Genomic DNA, 22,387 nt, shown 5'->3' with positions numbered 1-22,387 from the left:
TATTTTGCTTTGTCGCTGTCTCCCGCGTTAGCGAGGTAGCGCAAGGAAACAGACAAAAGAATAGCTCAACCCACCCACATACACCTTTATATACATACACGTCCACACATGCAAATATACATGCCTATACATCTCAACAGATACATATATATACACACACACACAGACATATACATATATACACATGTACATAATTCATACTGTCTGCCTTTCTTCATTCCCATCACCACCATGGCACACATTAAATAACAGCCCCCTCCCCCTGCATGTGCACGAGGTAGCGCTAGGAAAAGACACAAAGGCCACATTTGTTCACACACAGTCTCTAGCTGTCATGTATAATGCACTGAAACCACAACTCCCTTTCCACATCCAGGCCCCATAGAACTTTCCATGGTTTACCCCAGACACTTCACACGCCCTGGTTCAATCCATTGACACCACATCTACCCTGGTATACCACATCGTTCCAATTTACACTATTCCTTGCATGCCTTTCACCCTCCTGCATGTTTGGGCCCCAATCACTCAAAATCTTTTTCACTCCATCTTTCCACCTCAAATTTGGTCTCCCACTTCTCCTCGTTCCCTTCACCCCTGACACATATATCCTCTTGGTCAGTCTTTCCTCACTCATTCTCTCCATGTGACCAAACCATTTCAAAACACCCTCTTCTGCTCTCTCAACCATACTCTTTTTATTTCCACACATCTCTTTCACCCTTACATTACTTACTCGATCAAACCACTTCACACCACATATTGTCCTTAAACATCTCATTTCCAGCACATCCACCCTCCTCAGGAAACCTCTATCTATAGCCCATGCCTCACAACTATATAACATTGTTGGAACCACTATTCCTTCAAACATACCCATTTTTACTTTCCAAGATAATGTTCTTGACTTCCACACATTCTTCAAGGCTCCCAGAACTTTCGCCCCCTCCCCCACCCTATGATTCACTTCCGCTTCCATGGTTCCATCCACTCCCAGATATCTAAAACACTTCACTTCCTCCAGTTTTTCTCCATTCAAACTTACCTTCCAATTGACTTGACCCTCAACCCTACTGTACCTAATAACCTTGCTCTTGTTTTTGTTTACTCTTAACTTTCTTCTTTCACACACTTTACCAAACTCAGTCACCAGCTTCTGCAGTTTCTCACATGAATCAGCCACCCGCGCTGTATCATCAGCGAACAACAACTGACTCGCTTCCCAAGCTCTCTCATCCACAACAGACTGCATACTTGCTCCTCTTTCCAAAACTCTTGCATTCATTAACCTAACAACCCCATCCATAAACAAATTAAACAAACATGGAGACATCACACACCCCTGCCGCAAACCTACATTCACTGAGAACCAATCACTTTCCTCTCTTCCTACACGTACACATGCCTTACATCCTCGATAAAAACTTTTCACTGCTTCTAACAACTTGCCTCCCACACCATATATTCTTAATACCTTCCACAGAGCATCTCTATCAACTCTATCATATGCCTTCTCCAGATCCATAATTGCTACATACAAATCCATTTGCTTTTCTAAGTATTTCTCACATACATTCTTCAAAGCAAACACCTGATCCACACATCCTCTACCACTTCTGAAACCACACTGCTCTTCCCCAATCTGATGCTCTGTACATGCCTTCACCCTCTCAAATCAATACCCTTCCATATAATTTCCCAGGAATACTCAACAAACTTATACCTTTGTAATTTGAGCACTCACTCTTATCCCCTTTGCCTTTGTACAATGGCACTATGCAAGCATTCTGCCAATCCTCAGGCACCTCACCATGAATCATACATACATTAAATAACCTTACCAACCAGTCAGCAATACAGTCACCCCCTTTTTTTAATAAATTCCACTGCAATACCATCCAAACCTGCTGCCTTGCCAGCTTTCATCTTCCGCAAAGCTTTTAGTACCTCTTCTCTGTTTACCAAATCATTTTCCCTAACCCTCTCACTTTGCACACCACCTCGACCAAAACACCCTATATCTGCCACTCTATCATCAAAAAACACCCTATATCTGCCACTCTATCATCAAACACATTCAACAAACCTTCAAAATACTCACTCCATCTCCTTCTCACATCACCACTACTTGTTATCACCTCCCCATTAGCCCCCTTCACTGAAGTTCCCATTTGCTCCCTTGTTTTACGCACTTTATTTACCTCCTTCCAAAACATCTTTTTATTCTCCCTAAAATTTAATGATACTCTCTCACCCCAACTCTCATTTGCCCTCTTTTTCACCTCTTGCACCTTTCTCTTGACCTCCTGCCTCTTTCTTTTATACATCTCCCAGTCATTTGCATTTTTTCCCTGCAAAAATCGTCCAAATACCTCTCTCTTCTCTTTCACTAATAATATTACTTCTTCATCCCACCACTCACTACCCTTTCTAATCTGCCCACCTCCCACGCTTCTCATGCCACAAGCATCTTTTGCGCAAGCCATCACTGCTTCCCTAAATACATCTCATTCCTCCCCCGCTCCCCTTACGTCCTTTGTTCTCACCTTTTTCCATTCTTTACTCAGTCTCTCCTGGTACTTCCTCACACAAGTCTCCTTCCCAAGCTCACTTACTCTCACCACTCTCTTCACCCCAGCATTCTCTCTTCTTTTCTGAAAACCTCTGCAAATCTTCACTTTCACTTCCCCAAGATAATGATGAGACATCCCTCCAGTTGCACCTCTCAGCACATTAACATCCAAAAGTCTCTCTTTCGCGTGCCTATCAATTAACACATAATCCAATAACGCTCTCTGGCCATCTCTCCTACTTACATACGTATACTTATGTATATCTCTCTTTTTAAACCAGGTATTCCCAATCACCAGTCCTTTCTCAGCACACAAATCTACAAGCTCTTCACCATTTCCATTTACAACACTGAACACCCCATGTTCACCAATTATTCCCTCAACTCCCACATTATTCACCTTTGCATTCAAATCACCCATCACTATAACCCAGTCTCGTGCATCAAAACTACTAACACACTCGGCTGCTCCCAAAACATTTGCCTCTTATGATCTTTCTTCTCATGCCCAGGTGTATATGCACCAGTAATCACCCATCTCTCTCCATCCACTTTCAATTTTACCCATATCAATCTAGAGTTTGCTTTCTTACACTCTACCACATACTCCCACCACTCCTGTATCATGAGTAGTGCTACTCCTTCCCTTGCTCTTGTCCTCTCAGTAACCCCTGACTTTACTCCCAAGACATTCCCAAACCACTCTTCCCCTTTACCCTTGAGCTTCGTTTCACACAGAGCCAAAACATCCAGGTTCCTTTCCTCAAACATACTACCTATCTCTCCTTTTTTCTCATCTTGGTTACATCCACACACATTTAGACACCCCAATCTGAGCCTTCGAGGAGGATGAGCACTCCCTCCTTCTTCTGTTTCCCGTTTTAGAAAGTTAAAATACAAGGAGGGGAGGGTTTCCAGCTTTCCTCTCCCATCCCCTTTAGTCACCTTCTACAACACGTGAGGAATGTGTGGGAAGTATTCTTTCTCCCCTATCCCTGGGGATAGGGGAGAAATACCTAGTATTATATATATGTATGTATATTTTCCTTTTACTTTTGGAATTTGTTGAGGTTGACTACCCACAACTGTACTAAAGGGTATGTTCTGGAAGTGTATTGCTTTCTGTCTGTTTGTATCTGTGATGACCGTTCCTTCCAAGAATTCCCTCAAGGGTGTGGCCACAGCAAAAGTCTCCATAACTAGTGGACTCTGGGATAGAGTTTGTGAGCCTTGGAGAGTACTATTTGAGTGGTAAAGTTGACATCGATGTCCTTGCTCAAAGTACCATTTAGTTGGAAATATCATCTGTAAAAGTTATGAATATAATGTTGGCAATAAGATGCTGCTTTGGGATACCTTGCTTGATATAGGGAGTTTGGGTGTCATCGAAGAGTTGAGGATTCCTACAGTGCATTTGTTTTGAAAGTTACATAGCAGTCTTTCTGTGATGTCAGGCATACCTAATTGTAGAAATTTATATTGTAGGCCATTTGGCCAAACAATATCAAAGGCTTTGCATATATGTCTTTGTATAAGTGTACAATTTATTCCTTTTCCTCAGGAGATAGCACTTTTTTCTACAGCAATTGCAGTTGCTGAGGTGATGCTTTTGCCCCTTTGAGGTTATTGTTTTCAAGGTGTCCTGTAAACCTAACTTTCATAATTCTTTCAAAAAGTCTCTCTTTTCTACACGTCAACTTATATGTAATCTAATAATGCCCATTAACCATCTCTCCTACTCATATATGTATACTTGTGTATATCTCTAGTTTTAAACCAGATATTCCCAATTACCAACCTTTTTTCAGCACACAATTCCACAAACTCGTCACCATTCCCATTCATAACACTGAAAACCCCATGCACCCCCAGTTATACTCTTAATTGGGACATTACTTACCTTGGCACTTAAATCACGGTTCAAATACCCTCTCTCTTACATCGGAATTGCTGACACACCTACTTAGCTGCTCCCAAAACACTTGCCCCTCGTGATCTTTCTTCTCATGACCAGGTATATAATCACCAATATTCACCCATCTCTTGCCATTCACTTCCAGTTTTACCCCCATCAATCTAAAATTTACTTCCTTACACTCTATCACATGCTCCCACAATTTCTGCTTCAGGATTAGTGCTACTCCTTCCTTAGCTCTTGTCCTCTTTCCAGTCCCTGACTTTACTTGTAAGACATCTTGAACTGTTCTTCCCCTTTACCGTTGAGCTTTGTTTCACTCAGAGACAGAACATCCAGGTTTCTTTCTTCAAATTTTTTTTTTTCTTTTGTTTGCTTTGTCACTGTCTCCCGCATTTGCGGGGTAGCGCAAGGAAACAGAAGAAAGAAATGGCCCAACCCACCCCCATACACATGTATCTACACACACGTCCACACACGCAAATATACATACCTATACATCTCAATGTACACATATATATATACACACACAGACACATACATATATACCCATGCACACAATTCACACTGTCTGCCTTTATTCATTCCCATCGCCACCTCGCCACATATGGAATACCATCCCCCTCCCCCCTCATGTGTGCGAGGTAGCGCTAGGAAAATATAACAAAGGCCCCATTCGTTCACACTCAGTCTCCAGCTGTCATGCAATAATGCCCGAAACCACAGCTCCCTTTCCACATCTAGGCCCCACACAACTTTCCATGGTTTACCCCAGACGCTTCACATGCCCTGACTTAATCCACTGACAGCACGTCAACCCCGGTATACCACATCGATCCAATTCACTCTATTCCTTGCCCGCCTTTCACCCTCCTGCATGTTCAGGCCCCGATCACACAAAATCTTTTTCACTCCATCTTTCCACCTCCAATTTGGTCTCCCACTTCTCTTCGTTCCCTCCACCTCCAACACATATATCCTCTTGGTCAATCTTTCCTCACTCATTCTCTCATTGTGCCCAAACCATTTCAAAACACCCTCTTCTGCTCTCTCAACCACACTCTTTTTATTTCCACCACATCTCTCTTACCCTTACATTACTTACTCGATCAAACCACCTCACACCACACATTGTCCTCAAACATCTCATTTCCAGCACATCCACCCTCCTGTGCACAACTCTATCCATAGCCCACGCCTCGCGACCATACAACATTGTTGGAACCACTATTCCTTCAAACATACCCATTTTTGCTTTCCGAGATAATGTTCTCGACTTCCACACATTCTTCAATGCTCCCAGGATTTTCGCCCCCTCCCCCACCCTATGATTCACTTCCGCTTCCATGGTTCCATCCGCTGCCAGATCCACTCCCAGATATCTAAAACACTTTACTTCCTCCAGTTTTTCTCCGTTCAAACTTACCTCCCAATTGACTTGACCCTCAACCCTACTGTACCTAATAACCTTGCTCTTCACATTTACTCTTAACTTTCTTCTTTCACACACTTTACCAAACTCAGTCACCAGCTTCTGCAGTTTCTCACATGAATCAGCCACCAGCGCTGTATCATCAGCAAACAACAACTGACTCACTTCCCAAGCTCTCTCATCCACAACAGACTTCATACTTGCCCCTCTTTCCAAAACTCTTGCATTCACCTCCTTAACAACCCCATCCATAAACAAATCAAACAACCATGGAGACATCACACACCCCTGCCGCAAACCTACATTCACTGAGAACCAATCACTTTCTTCTCTTCCTACACGTACACATGCCTTACATCCTCGATAAAAACTTTTCACTGCTTCTAACAACCTGCCTCCCACACCATATATTCTTAATACCTTCCACAGAGCATCTCTATCAACTCTATCATATGCCTTCTCCAGATCCATAAATGCTACATACAAATCCATTTGCTTTTCTAAGTATTTCTCACATACATTCTTCAAAGCAAACACCTGATCCCCACAACCTCTACCACTTCTGAAACCACACTGCTCTTCCCCAATCTGATGCTCTGTACATGCCTTCACCCTCTCAATCAATACCCTCCCATATAATTTACCAGGAATACTCAACAAACTTATACCTCTGTAATTTGAGCACTCACTCTTATCCCCTTTGCCTTTGTACAATGGCACTATGCACACATTCTGCCAATCCTCAGGCACCTCACCATGAGTCATACATACATTAAATAACCTTACCAACCAGTCAACAATACAGTCACCCCCTTTTTTAATACATTCCACTGCAATACCATCCAAACCTGCTGCCTTGCCGGCTTTCATCTTCTGCAAAGCTTTTACTACCTCTTCTCTGTTTACCAAATCATTTTCCCTAACCCTCTCACTTTGCACACCACCTCGACCAAGATACCCTATATCTGCCACTCTATCATCAAACACATTCAACAAACCTTCAAAATACTCACTCCATCTCCTTTTCACATCACCACTACTTGTTATCACCTCCCAATTAGCGCCCTTCACTGAAGTTCCCATTTGCTCCCTTGTCTTACGCACTTTATTTACCTCCTTCCAGAACATCTTTTTATTCTCCCTAAAATTTAATGATACTCTCTCACACCAACTCTCATTTGCCCTCTTTTTCACCTTTTGCACCTTTCTCTTGACCTCCTGTCTCTTTCTTTTATACATCTCCCACTCAATTGCATTTTTTCCCTGCAAAAATCGTCCAAATGCCTCTCTCTTCTCTTTCACTAATAATCTTACTTCTTCATCCCACCACTCACTACCCTTTCTAATCAACCCACCTCCCATGCTTCTCATGCCACAAGCATCTTTTGCGCAATCCATCACTGATTCCCTAAATACATCCCATTCCTCCCCCACTCCCCTTACTTCCATTGTTCTCACCTTTTTCCATTCTGTACTCAGTCTCTCCTGGTACTTCCTCACACAAGTCTCCTTCCCAAGCTCACTTACTCTCACCACCCTCTTCACCCCAACATTCACTCTTCTTTTCTGAAAACCCATACAAATCTTCACCTTAGCCTCCACAAGATAATGATCAGACATCCCTCCAGTTGCACCTCTCAGCACATTTACATCCAAAAGTCTCTCTTTCGTGCGCCTGTCAATTAACACGTAATCCAATAACGCTCTCTGGCCATCTCTCCTACTTACATACGTATACTTATGTATATCTCGCTTTTTAAACCAGGTATTCCCAATCACCAGTCCTTTTTCAGCACATAAGTCTACAAGCTCTTCACCATTTCCATTTACAACACTGAACACCCCATGTATACCAATTATTCCCTCAACTGCCACATTACTCACCTTTGCATTCAAATCACCCATCACTATAACCCGGTCTTGTGCATCAAAACCACTAACACACTCATTTAGCTGCTCCCAAAACACTTGCCTCTCATGATCTTTCTTCTCATGCCCAGGTGCATATGCACCAATAATCACCCATCTCTCTCCATCAACTTTCAGTTTTACCCATATTAATCGAGAATTTACTTTCTTACATTCTATCACATACTCCCACAACTCCTGTTTCAGGAGTACTGCTACTCCTTCCCTTGCTCTTGTCCTCTCAGTAACCCCTGACTTTACTCCCAAGACATTCCCAAACCACTCTTCCCCTTTACCCTTGAGCTTCATTTCACTCAGAGCCAAAACATCCAGGTTCCTTTCCTCAAACATACTACCTATCTCTCCCTTTTTCACATCTTGGTTACATCCACACACATTTAGACACCCCAATTCTTCAAATATACTACCTTTTTCTCATCTCTAGTCATCTTGGTTATATCTACACATATTCAGACACCCCAGCATGAGCCTTCAAGGAGGGTGAGCATTGCTCACATGGCTCCTTCTTCTTTTTCCTCCTTTAGAAACTACAATACAAGAGGGGGGGGTTCCAGCCCCTCCCATCCCCTGTAGTTGCCTTTTGTGTTGCTGGGAATATGGAGGCAGAAATATATACAATGTATTTGTAATATCTGTTTCTCCCAGAGGGCAAATTTTTGTGAAAAGCCACACAAGGAGTGGCTACCATCTATTTTAGTGTCTTACTACCAGTCTGTCTTTGGTTGAAAGATACTCTTGTCTCTGTTCTGACATCATAGTTTATCAAAATTAAGTTGTACCTACTTCCCATCCTTCCTTTTATTTAACTAGGTTAGAACTGTGGTTTGGAGTGACTTGTTAACTAGTAATACTGTTAAGATCTCCTTTATAAAGTGCCTCTTGATGGATGTTTGAAACAGTGACTACTAGCTAGTGTGCTGGATTTTATCAGTAAATTTTGTTTGATATGTCCCACCTTACAGGCAGGGGTTGTCAGTTTTTAGGATAATTCAACAAAGTTTCCTCTTTTATATATACAGAGAAGTGACTACACAATTAAGGGAACAGATGAATAACCTCCAAGAATCCCTAACAAGTAGCTCTCGACGGGCACATGAGGCAGAAGTCAAATATATGTGTACCAAAAAAGACCTTGTGGAAAACTACTTAAATCGGTAAGGCCATGAAGAGTGATGATCTTTTCTGTCATAATCACCCCTGGGTTTTATTTTTATGATTTTTTAGTTTTTGTTCATTTTGGTATTACCATACCTCATACTCAGGATTGAAATGATTGATGTTTTATATTGATACTTCAGAATAATTATATAATCACAAAACAATTGAACAATTTAGTAAAATTATATATTTGCAGAACAATTGAACGGCTTAGTAATGAAGTAAGCTGCCTACGCCAGCTGTTTCCCAGTGCTTCTGAGGAAACAGTCCCTGACCGTGCAACCCTGACACGTTCAATTGTAGCTTGGGATGAAACTATCAAAAGCCTCTGTGACCATAAACGTACCTTTATGGTAATGTATGCTTCTTAGGTCATGTGGTGTATGAAATTATTGGTATGATACACTTTTTGTAAAGGGATATCCTTAGTAAGTGATCTCATTTTAAGACTGATAGAGAGAGAGCCCTTTAGATTAGTAACTTTGCACTGCTTATGTAAATATTGTATCTTGAGTGTTTTGAAGTAGCCATTAGTGTAAAATTTTTTGATGCAGTAGGAAAGAGGACCCATCTTTCTCCATCAACTTTCAGTTTTACCCATATCAATCTAGAATTTACTTTCTTACACTCTATCACATACTCCCACCACTCCTGTTTCAGGAGTAGTGCTACTCCTTCCCTTGCTCTTGTCCTCTCACTAACCCCTGACTTTACTCCCAAGACATTCCCAAACCACTCTTCCCCTTTACCCTTGAGCTTCGTTTCACTGAGAGCCAAAACATCCAGGTTCCTTTCCTCAAACATACTACCTATCTCTCCTTTTTTCTCATCTTGGTTACATCCACACACATTTAGACACCCCAATTTGAGCCTTCGAGGAGGATGAGCACTCCCCGCGTGACTCCTTCTTCTGTTTCCCCTTTTAGAAAGTCAAAATACAAGGAGGGGAGGATTTCTGGTCCCCGCTTCCATCCCCTTTAGTCGCCTTCTGCGACACGTTGGGAATGCATGGGAAGTATTCTTTCTCCCCTATCACCCTATGGGTGATTATTGGTGCTTATGCACCTGGGCATGAGAAGAAAGATGAGAGGCAAGTGTTTTGGGAGCAGCTGAATGAGTGTCTTAGTGGTTTTGATGCACGAGACCAGGTTATAGTGATGGGTGAGTTGAATGCAAAGGTGAGTAATGTGGCAGTTGAGGGAATAATTGGTATACATGGGGTGTTCAGTGTTGTAAATGGAAATGGTGAAGAGCTTGTAGATTTGTATGCTGAGAAAGGACTGGTGATTGGGAATACCTGGTTTAAAAAGCGAGATGTACATAAGTATACGTATGTAAGTAGGAGAGATGGCCAGAGAGCGTTATTGGATTATGTGTTAATTGATAGGCACGCGAAAGAGAGACTTTTGGATGTTAATGTGCTGAGAGGTGCAACTGGAGGGATGTCTCATCAATATCTTGTGGAAGTGAAAGTGAAGATTTGCAGAGGTTTTCAGAAAAGAAGAGAGAATGTTGGGGTGAAGAGAGTGGTGAGAGTAAGTGAGCTTGGGAAGGAGACTTGTGTGAGGAAGTACCAGGAGAGACTGAGTACAGAATGGAAAAAGGTGAGAACAAAGGACGTAAGGGGAGCGGGGGAGGAATGAGATGTATTTAGGGAAGCAGTGATGGCTTGCGCAAAAGATGCTTGTGGCATGAGAAGCGTGGGAGGTGGGCAGATTAGAAAGGGTAGTGAGTGGTGGGATGAAGAAGTAATATTATTAGTGAAAGAGAAGAGAGAGGTATTTGGACGATTTTTGCAGGGAAAAAATGCAAATGACTGGGAGATGTATAAAAGAAAGAGGCAGGAGGTCAAGAGAAAGGTGCAAGAGGTGAAAAAAAGGGCAAATGAGAGTTGGGATGAGAGAGTATCATTAAATTTTAGGGAGAATAAAAAGATGTTTTGGAAGGAGGTAAATAAAGTGCGTAAAACAAGGGAGCAAATGGGAACTTCAGTGAAGGGGGCTAATGGGGAGGTGATAACAAGTCGTGGTGATGTGAGAAGGAGATGGAGTGAGTATTTTGAAGGTTTGTTGAATGTGTTTGATGATAGAGTGGCAGATGTAGGGTGTTTTGGTCGAGGTGGTGTGCAAAGTGAGAGGGTTAGGGAAAATGATTTGGTAAACAGAGAAGAGGTAGTAAAAGCTTTGCGGAAGATGAAAGCTGGCAAGGCAGCAGGCTTGGATGGTATTGCAGTGGAATTTATTAAAAAAATGGGGTGACTGTATTGTTGACTGGTTGGTAAGGTTATTTAATGTATGTATGATTCATGGTGAGGTGCCTGAGGATTGGCAGAATGCTTGCATAGTGCCATTGTACAAAGGCAAAGGGTATAAGAGTGAGTGCTCAAATTACAGAGGTATAAGTTTGTTGAGTATTCCTGGTAAATTATATAGGAGGGTATTGATTGAGAGGGTGAAGGCATGTACAGAGCATCAGATTGGGGAAGAGCAGTGTGGTTTCACAAGTGGTAGAGGATGTGTGGATCAAGTGTTTGCTTTGAAGAATGTATGTGAGAAATACTTAGAAAAACAAATGGATTTGTATGTAGCACTTATGGATCTGGAGAAGGCATATGATAGAGTTGATAGAGATGCTCTGTGGAAGGTATTAAGAATATATGGTGTGGGAGGCAAGTTGTTAGAAGCAGTGAAAAGTTTTTATCGAGGATGTAAGGCATGTGTACGTGTAGGAAGAGAGGAAAGTGATTGGTTCTCAGTGAATGTAGGTTTGCGGCAGGGGTGTGTGATGTCTCCATGGTTGTTTAATTTGTTTATGGATGGGTTTGTTAGGTTGGTGAATGCAAGAGTTTTGGAAAGAGGAGCAAGTATGAAGTCTGTTGTGGATTAGAGAGCTTGGGAAGTGAGTCAGTTGTTGTTCACTGATGATACAGCGCTGGTGGCTCATTCATGTGAGAAACTGCAGAAGCTGGTGACTGAGTTTGGTAAAGTGTGTGAAAGAAGAGAGTTAAGAGTAAACATAAACAAGAGCAAGGTTATGAGGTACAGTAGGGTTGAGGGTCAGGTCAATTGGAAGGTAAGTTTGAATGGAGAAAAACTGGAGGAAGTGAAGTGTTTTAGATATCTGGGAGTGGATCTGGCAGCGGATGGAACCATGGAAGCAAAAGTGAATCATAGGGTGGGGGAGGGGGCGAAAATTCTGGGAGCCTTGAAGTGTTTGGAAGTCGAGAACATTATCTCGGAAAGCAAAAATGGGTATGTTTGAAGGAATAGTGGTTCCAACAATGTTGTATGGTTGCAAGGCATGGGCTATGGATAGAGTTGTGCGCAGGAGGGTGGATGTGCTGGAAATGAGATGTTTGAGGACAATATGTGGTGTGAGGTGGTTTGATCGAGTAAGTAATGTAAGGCTGAGAGAGATATGTGGAAATAAAAAGAGTATGGTTGAGAGAGCAGAAGAGGGTGTTTTGAAATGGTTTGGTCACATGGAGAGAATGAGTGAGAAAAGACTGACCAAGAGGATATATGTGTCAGGGGTGAAGGGAACAAGGAGAAGTGGGAGACCAAATTTGAGGTGGAAAGATGGAGTGAAAAAGATTTTGAGTGATCGTGGCCTTAACATGCTGGAGGGTGAAAGGCGTGCAAGGAATAGAGTGAATTGGGACGATGTGGTATACTGGGGTCGACATGCTGTCAATGGATTGAACCAGGGCATGTGAAGCATCTGGGTTAAACCATGGAAAGTGGGGTGGTGATGGGAATAAATAAAGGCAGACAGTATGAATTATGTACATGTGTATATATGTATATGTCTGTGTGTATATATATGTGTACATTGAGATGTATAGGTATGTATATTTGCGTGTGTGGAGGTGTATGTATATACATGTGTATGTGGGTGGGTTGGGCCATTTCTTTTGTCTGTTTTCTTGTGCTACCTCGCTAACGCGGGAGACAGCGACAAAGCAAAATAAATAAAGATAAATGAATAGGAACGAGGACCATGTAACAGTTGTGGAATGAAGCTCCTTATCAGCCAAATAATTTTAGGCTGTTCCATAGAGGAAACTGGATTCATTATTGTAACTGAACACAGAGTTAGTTTGTTAAGTAAGTACCACACTTATTTCTGACCTTGCACATTATGACCTATAAGAATGAGAATTTCTTTTGCTGTAGAACTGGTAGATGATGTCGCAGTTCTACATGAATGAATGATTGGACAGTTCCTTATATTGACTGTTGTTCTTCCTTATTGTTTGTTTTTTAGTTGTCAGTACTGAATGAACACCTTATAATTGTCACAGTAAGCAAGAGGTACTAGTGATAATGGCTTCAGAATTATTCTTGAATCTTTTACAAAATCTTTTGAGATCTCTTTTCCTTGTCTGTTTTTATGTGTTTTCATAATGTTTGTTTTTTTTCTCCCTTCATTGTTCTTTAAATGAATTTTCAGGTGGTGCACTGTTTCCTCTACTAACTGTCAACTCCCACACCACTTTTTACTAAGATTTACCTTAACAGATGGATTGTTTGCCACTTGATTGTACCTCTACTTAACCCTTAAATGGATGGTATGGCTGAGAAGCCCTGTCATGGTGTGCAAAAAAAGAAAAACAAAATTTTTTTATGAAATGGTAGATTAGGATTTAAAAATAATGAAAAATAGACTGAAAGTTGTATAAATACTGATTCTCTTATTGGCTTTATCACCTGTTGAGTGAGGGGTGGAGGTGGGGTGTTTACAGTTTTACCTGACAGCTCCCGATAAGAAGCTATAACAGAGAGATATTTTTCTTTTTCTGAACTTGCTGTCACATATACTCTTTATTTCATACACAGGCACAGCATTGATGATGAATAACATGAATATATTTCAAAATGCAGTACAGTCTTACACTTTTCTTATTACAAATCAGTGTAAGGGAAAGTGGCTGGCAAATATGGGAAGGCTTTTTTTCTTTATCTTGAGCTTAGTTTCCTCTTATTTCATAAACAGTCAGCTTTGGTGGTGAAAACCATAACTAATTTCATAAGTTTGTTGAGTATTCCTGGGTAATTACATGGGAGGGTATTGATTGAGAAGGTAAAGGCATGGACAGAGCATCTGATGGGGAAGAGCACTGTGGATTTAGAAGTGGTAGAGGATGTGTGGAGCAGGTGTTTGCTTTGAAAAATGTAAGTGAGAAATACTTGGAAAAACAGATGGATTTGTATGTAGCATTTATGGGTGTGGAAAAGGCATATGATAGGGTTGATAGAGATGCTCCATGGAAGGTTTTAAGAGTATATGGTGTGGGAGGTAAGTTACTAGAAGCAGTGAAAAGTTTTCACCAAGGATGTAAGGCATGTGTACGAGTAGCAAGAGAGGAAAGTGATTGCTTCCCAGTGAATGTCAGTTTGCGGCAGGGGTGTGTGATGTCCCCATGGTTGTTTAATTTGTTTATGGATGGGGAGATTAGGGAGGTGAATGCAAGAGTTTTGGAGAGAGGGGCAAATATACAGTTTGTTGTGGATGAAAGGGCCAGGGAAGTGAGATAGTTGTTTGCTGATGATACAGCGCTGGTGGCTTATTTGGGTGAGAAACTGCAGAGGTTGGTGACTGAGTTTGGTAAAGTGTGTGAAAGGAGAAAATTCAGAGTAAATGTGAATAAGAGCAAGGTTATTAGGTTCAGTAGGGTTGAGGTTCAAGTTAATTGGGAGGAAAGTTTGATTGGAGAAAAACTGGAGGAAGTGAAGTGTTTTAGATATCTAGGAATGGACTTAGCAGTGGATAGAACCATGGAAGTGAAAGTGAGTCACAGGGTTGGGGAGGGGGTGAAGATTATGGGAGTGTTGAAGAATGTGTGGAAGGCAAGAACGTTATCTTGGAGAGCAAAAATGGGTATGTTTGAAGGAATAGTGGTTCCAGCAATGTTATATAGTTACGAGGCATAGGCTATAGATAGGGTTGTACAGAGGAGGGCGGATGTGTTAGAAGTTAAATGTTTGAGGACAATATGTGGTGTCAGGTGGTTTGATCGAGAAGAAATGGAAGGGTAAGAGAGGTGTGTGGTAATAAAAAGCTTGTGATTGAGAGAGCAAAAGAGGGTGTGTTGAAATGGTTTGGACACATGGAGAGATTGAGTGAGGAAAGATTGACAGGGAGGATATATGTGTCAGAGGTAGAGGGAACAAGAAGTGGGAGACCAAATTGGAGGTGAAAAGATGGAGTGAAAAAGATTTTGAGCGATTGAGGCCTGTACATACAGGAGGGTGAAAGGTTTGCAAGGAATAGAGTGAATTGCAACGATGTGGTATACCAGGGTCGACATGCTGTCACCGGACTGAACCAGGGCGTGTGAAGCATCTGGGAAAACCATGGCCTCATGACTATATTAACAATACACCCCTTTTCACACTTGTTTGCTGTTACCTCCATTAACAAGGTAGTCTCAGCAACAGATGAAGAAAAGGCCTCATTTGCTCACATCCATTCATTCATTTAGTTCTCCACAGCCAGTCCCCACAGACCTTTCCATGGTTTCCCCAGCCGCTTCAAATGCTCTGGGTCAGTCCATTGACAGCATGTCACCCACTGCATACCACATTATTCCAATTCACTAATCTCGTACATACTTTTCACCTTCATGCACATTCAGACCCTAAGCACTCAATTTTTTTCATTCCAGCTTTACATATCCAATTTGGTCTCCCCCTTTTCTTTGGCCTCGCCATTTCAAACACATGTATCCTTTTTGTCAAACTCTTCACTCATTCTCTCCATGTGCCCCAATCATTTTATCACACTCTCTTCAGCTTTCTGAACCATACTCTTATTGTCGCCATACCTCTCACTTACTCTGTTTTTACTTACCTGATCATCCCTCCTCACACTGCATTTTTTTTCAGAAATTTCATTTCCAACACATTCACCATCATCTGTACATTTTCATTTATAGCCCATGCCAAGCATTCATACGTCATTATGACAACTATACCATCAAACATACCCATTATTGCCCTCCCAGATAACAACCTTACTTTGCACATTCCTCATATTCCTTGCTACCACACCCATGCAATGACTCGCCTCCATTTCTTTGAGTCCATTTGCTGCCATGTCCACTCCCAGTTATCTAAAACATCCCACTTCTTCCAAGATTTCTCCATTCAAACTCACACCCCGCAAGTAGCCTGTCTTTATGTGCATCCAAACCTAAAAACCTATCTTTTATTCACATATACTCTGAAGTTCCTCCTTTCTTATCCTCTTCCAATATCAGATTTAACTTTCTGCATTTCCTCACTCAACTCTGCCACCAGTATTGTTTCATTAGCAAACAACTGATTCATTTCCCAGCCTTTCATCCCTTTACACAGAGATTCTATACATGCATTCTGCCAATCCTCAGGCACCTTACCATGATCCATACATAGATTTGAAAATCTTAACAAACCAGTTAACAACACAGTCACCCATGGCTTAAGAAATTCAACCTTACTCCCATCAACTCGAGTCCCCTTGCCACATTTCATCATACACCAAGCTTTTTTCACTATTTTTACACCTAAACATTTACCGTGGATCTCTCATCTGTGCTTACCTCCCCAACCCAAACACCATACATTTGTCACTATCATAAAATGCATTCAACCCTTCGAAGTACTTACTTTATCTCCTCCTTACCTTGTCACTAATTGTTACCACTTCCCCATTTACTTCTTCACCAATGTTCCTATTTGTTTTTTGTTTTTCTTACACTGTTAACCTCGTTCCTGAAGTTTGCTGATACTCACTCTCCCTAGCTCTCACTTTAGCACCTGTGCCTTCCTCTTGACATCTTTTGAAAGCTCACTTACTTTCACAACCTTCTTCTCAGTCATATCATTTCCTCTTTTCTGAAAACCTTTACAAATCAACACTGTTGACTCCCATCAGGTAATTATCTGACATCCCATCAACTGTCTCTGTCACCACATTCACAGCCAAGATCAAATCACATCTTTTGCACTCCTGTCAATCAGTATGTAAACCAGTAGTTGCTCATGTACCATCTTTCCTAGTCACCCACATATACTTATTCATATCCCTCTTTTTTAAACCAGGTGTTCACAATCACCAGTCCTTTTTTAGCACTCAGCTGCACTTACCCAGGCTATTCACCCGACCCCAAATTATAACCTCAACTGCCACTTTACTCACTTTCTTATTTAAATCACTCATCGCTAATACCCAATCTCTTGTATCCAACTTTTATCACACTCACTCAGCTGGTCCCATAACACTCATCTCTCTTCATTGCCCTGCTTGTGATTAGGTACATAAGCATGAATAATCACCCATCTCTAATAATCCACATTCATTTTTACCCAGTTTAGTCGTGAGCTTACTTCCTTACATTCTTGCATGTTTCCACAACTGCTTCAGCATTAGTGCTACCATTTCTTCAAGTCTTATCCTCACACTGACCTCTGACTTTACTCCAAGACATTCCCAAACTATTCCTACACCTTACACTATTCTGTCTACCTATCTACCTATATCTCTGACATCTATTCCCATCAGGAATTTTCTCAAGGGAGTGACCACAGTAAGAGTCTCCATAACTAGTGAACTCAGTGCTGTTTTTTTAGCCTCTAGTGCCTCACTCTTAACAGGCCACTGGCAGAGGGCAGCTCATGCACATTGTTTTCACAGGCTTCTACCTAATATTCCTACTGACTACTATTTCCTAATTTGTGTACCTATAATTCTTACTTAGTGATTCAACGTACTACTACCACCTAATGCTCCCACCTTATGTTCCTACCTGCTACTTGTACCTAATGCTCTCCTATCATTTTGCCAAAATACAATGGTAGTGAAGAACAAGTTCATTGAAGTGTTGGATCACTTAGCAGCTGTCAGTAATCTTCCTGATACCCAGGCAGGTATACCAGTAATGTACCTCCCTGGTTGGTGGCTGCCTTCCAGCTGCTACCTACTCTTGACACTATTCACGCTGAAAATAAGAGTAATGACGGCATGTGGTTGATACATATATGAAAAATATTGGAGGTGTTTTTACCAAGAAATATTCTACCTTTTTACCAATCATCTGTTAGCAAAGCCTTCCATATCCTCAAGATATACGTAAAGAGATAATTAGACTCACATGCTACTTGATTTCTGCCCCCATTGCAAGTTTAATGGGTACCACTCACGTGAAGGTCTCCTTCCTCCTTACGTAGGTCTTTAAAAATCAGTGTTCTAATTTTTTCACATTTCTTTACACTATTCTTCTTTGCTCTTCTCGCGACTTACACAATTTTCATGGGGTTGCCCATTATGCATGATTTCCAGTTTGATGGCTGCTCACTAATGGTGGTTGTAGAGGTATTTGGGAGATCAGAGTTTTTACCCTAATGCCTCTGTTCAACATAGACCTTTATCAGCTACTAATAGTGTGATAAACTAGCCATATATTTAAGCATAGACAAGAAAAATTTACACACATAATTGGATATGAACTGCTTTTTTCTTAAGGGTACATCAATGGATATGGGTCGCCATTTCAGGATAAATTATTTCCCTTTTTTTTCATTGTAATGTACTCTCATGTCATGAAGATTTCTGACAGAGGTTTAGTCTCTCATAATCATGAATTTAGAATGATATTATCCCCTGATTCTTGCAGGATGAGGGTTCAAAGTTGTTGGGAATGGTCAACCAGGGACGTCCTCTCAACGCCCTTCCTCCAGGGGATCTCAACATACCTTCAGTACCTGATATCAGTATAGTGCCATTACTTTGCCTTGGCCAGGTTTGTAGACAGGTTTGTTAAATCGTTGAAATCACTGAAAGCTGAATTAGATGCTGCCAGTTAGATTCCAAGGTTTTATGTCTTTTGTCACATAGAGTTTCTTGTTTGACATTTTATCATGAAATTGCTTAGAAATAATATTTCACAAATTAAAAAAACTAAAACTGATAAACAGAAGAGTACAAGCAAGCTTTCATCATCGCTGAACGTTCCGGATCCAAACCAAGAGTCAGCAAGGCATCCCAGATTATCCTCTCCTCAGCCCCCACTACCATCTTCTTGTGTAGATTCATCATCTTCGGGAGTACCACAGATGTACCCTTCTGGTTCAGATGGGAGCACAATCTTCATTCACAATGGTGCTACTTCAGCTCCCTCCACCAGTGGAGCCATTCCCAAGGGGAGTGTCAGTAATCATCCATCCAGTACTACTGGTAAGTGTCATTTTTTTAAGTGTCACAAACAAGAGTATTACTTCAATAATAGCCAAGAAGGGGGCTCTAATGGAGAAAGGAGGGTAAAAGGGTGCAAGTTCTTAGAAGACACATAACTGTTTCCCAGCATAGAGTGCATCTTGCAAGCAAGCATAGATATCAACAAGAAAAACAGGATGAGGTGATGATAAGCTTTTTCCCTTATGCCCATTAACTAGTAGTTAATCCTAAATACTCTGTGTATCCTTTCCTTTTCCTTGATTGTACACATTCACTTTCCAATTAAGTTTAGCCTTTTGGTCCATCTTCGTTTTACTCCAGTGAGATACACTTTTAAGTACAAACACAAAGTAATTTTAAATTCGTCTTTGATTAGAGTCTTCATGCACTCAGTTCTGTAGAGTGTAAAAAGACCAACCCCAACAATTCTCAACAGAATTTCACTTTTTTTTTTTTAAGTACCTTTGTGTGATTTAATTTAATGCTCTTTTAAGGCTTCTTTTATTCTTTTTGTATTTGATTGTCTTTTTTGGTTTCATAATTTAACATCAGAAACAATCAATAGTCTTATTTCCACACATGCCATCTAACTATTGTATATAATTTACCAACATAGAGCCTTCTACCTGCAGTCATTCCCTTCAAGCTCCTTCCTGGTTTATCTTCACTGCTTCATATGCCTTACTTCAGCTCATTAACGGCACATTGCTCCAGTTTTTTTCTTACCCAATGTGCATCTTATGCTATTCTGAATGTTCAGTCACTGATCCCCAAAACCTTCCACTCCTTCATTATTCCATTTCCTCATAGGTCTTCCCCTCCCCATTGGTCTTCATTATCTGACACATAAACTTGTATGTCACTGTCCCTTTACTTAACCTCTCCTTTTTAGCATACCTAGGTTAGTTCTTTCAAATTTACTTAGTATCTAACCTTTCTTTTATCTTATTTCTTACTTGAACAATATTTCTTGCCTTGTATCATCCTCAGGATGTCATTTCCATTGTATCTATCGTCCACTTTTCCTTTGCATTCTATTCTCAGAATTAGCATCCATACAACACTTTTAGGACCATAACTAGTATATTTTTAACCATGCCCCTCGCTCTTTCAGAGACAGACTTTTCTTTCCATACACTCTTAACTGCATCTAAAAACTTTGTCCCAATCTTCCATCCAATGACTCACTTAAGCCCATTTCATTTCTTCTTCCTTCTCTACTCCCAGGTACCTAAAGTACTCTTCCTTTTGGTGCATTTCCTTCAACTTTCACCCAGACCATCCTTACTCAACCCCTTTTATTCTTACTTTTGTTCACATTGGCATTCAAGTTTTTTATCCCACACACACTTCCAGATCTTCTCACCAAGCTCTGGAGGTTCTGTTTGGAGTCTGCCACCAGATTTTTTTTCATCCACAAAGAGCAACTTATTTATCTCACATGCTTCCATGTCTTTTTTTCATCCACAAGGATCAACCTGTTAATCTCACATGCTTCCATGCCTCCAACATACTGGAGACCCACCTCTTGCAGCAGTATTCTTGCATTTACCTCCCTCACTACGCCCATCATCAGTAATTATGAAGTATTATATCATAGACTTATATCTAATGAATGATTCATTAATCACACATTGCTGATGCAGATCCACCTACCTTGCAAACCACTTAACAAAACTAGTTTTAGCAAGTAAAGGGTGTTTCATTTTAGGTAGCACTAGGAACTGCATAACAAGAAACACAGAAAGGCTGCCAGTGTTGACTTTTTTCACAAGCCAGTGTTTGAAACTGATGAAATAGTCTTATTTTGAAAATGCATCCCGAGCATGTAGTGGATATCCATGCCACAAGGTAGTAAAAGAGAGAATAATACTGCTACGCTGTGGCATTGTAAGGCTGGATCAGTCCTTCTTTGTTGTGTGGTACATAATGAAGATGTATGGCCTTCACAGTTTTATTATAAAAATAGATACATACATTTATGGCACTTGGACTAAGGTCTTATGACACTCCAACACACAATAGTGAATGGTGTGATGTGGCTTGGCGCCCAGACAGTTAGCTTGTGCCCAGCCCAGGTTTTATTGCGCACTGTCATCACCCAGTCAAGAACAGCATATTAGCTTTATGTGTTCAGACAATAGATCAGCTTCATTTCTTCAAACAACAGATCAGCTCCATGTGTTCAAATATCCTGATTAAGACTAAACATTGAGCCTATGTAAATATTCTGTGTGATGCAGCTAAGCATGTTTAACTCACAGTGAAATGATAATGATAGATAACTAAGGAAAAATGGATGGCATGTGTAAATGTGTATCTTACGTTGCTTAGCTACTACCTGGCTCAAGCTCCTGCGAGCCATGATGAGTCATGACTATACATGGAACAGTATTGGATATTTATTTTTTTTATTTTTTATTTTTTTATTTTTTTTTTTTTGTCGCTGTCTCCCGCGTTTGCGAGGTAGCGCAAGGAAACAGACAAAAGAAATGGCCCAACCCACCCCCATACACATGTATATACATACGTCCACACACGCAAATATACATACCTACACAGCTTTCCATGGTTTAGCCCAGACGCTTCACATGCCTTGATTCAATCCACTGACAGCACGTCAACCCCGGTATACCACATCGCTCCAATTCACTCTATTCCTTGCCCTCCTTTCACCCTCCTGCATGTTCAGGCCCCGATCACACAAAATCTTTTTCACTCCATCTTTCCACCTCCAATTTGGTCTCCCTCTTCTCCTCGTTCCCTCCACCTCCGACACATATATCCTCTTGGTCAATCTTTCCTCACTCATTCTCTCCATGTGACCAAACCATTTCAAAACACCCTCTTCTGCTCTCTCAACCACGCTCTTTTTATTTCCACACATCTCTCTTACCCTTACGTTACTTACTCAATCAAACCACCTCACACCACACATTGTCCTCAAACATCTCATTTCCAGCACAACCATCCTCCTGCGCACAACTCTATCCATAGTCCACGCCTCGCAACCATACAACATTGTTGGAACCACTATTCCTTCAAACATACCCATTTTTGCTTTCCGAGATAATGTTCTCGACTTCCACACATTCTTCAAGGCTCCCAGAATTTTCGCCCCCTCCCCCACCCTATGATCCACTTCCGCTTCCATGTTTCCATCCGC

At 41.1% G+C, this 22,387-nt stretch overlaps 1 protein-coding gene across 1 annotated transcript in view; it reads left to right on the top strand.

Moving 5' to 3' along the window:
* Positions 1-22,387, top strand: part of LOC139749260 (uncharacterized) — a 481,728-nt gene that overhangs the window by 341,924 nt on the left and 117,417 nt on the right. Inside the window, exons 33-36 of the mRNA XM_071662996.1 lie at positions 8,868-9,002; positions 9,203-9,359; positions 18,662-18,787; positions 18,963-19,221. Coding sequence (XP_071519097.1) covers positions 8,868-9,002; positions 9,203-9,359; positions 18,662-18,787; positions 18,963-19,221 — 677 coding nt within the window. The remainder of the gene's footprint in view (positions 1-8,867; positions 9,003-9,202; positions 9,360-18,661; positions 18,788-18,962; positions 19,222-22,387) is intronic.

Source organism: Panulirus ornatus, chromosome 6 (genome assembly GCF_036320965.1).
Source record: "Panulirus ornatus isolate Po-2019 chromosome 6, ASM3632096v1, whole genome shotgun sequence".
Taxonomy (NCBI): domain Eukaryota; kingdom Metazoa; phylum Arthropoda; class Malacostraca; order Decapoda; family Palinuridae; genus Panulirus; species Panulirus ornatus.
Note: the sequence above shows the minus strand (reverse complement) of the source record. Positions and strands in the feature narration are given on the sequence as shown.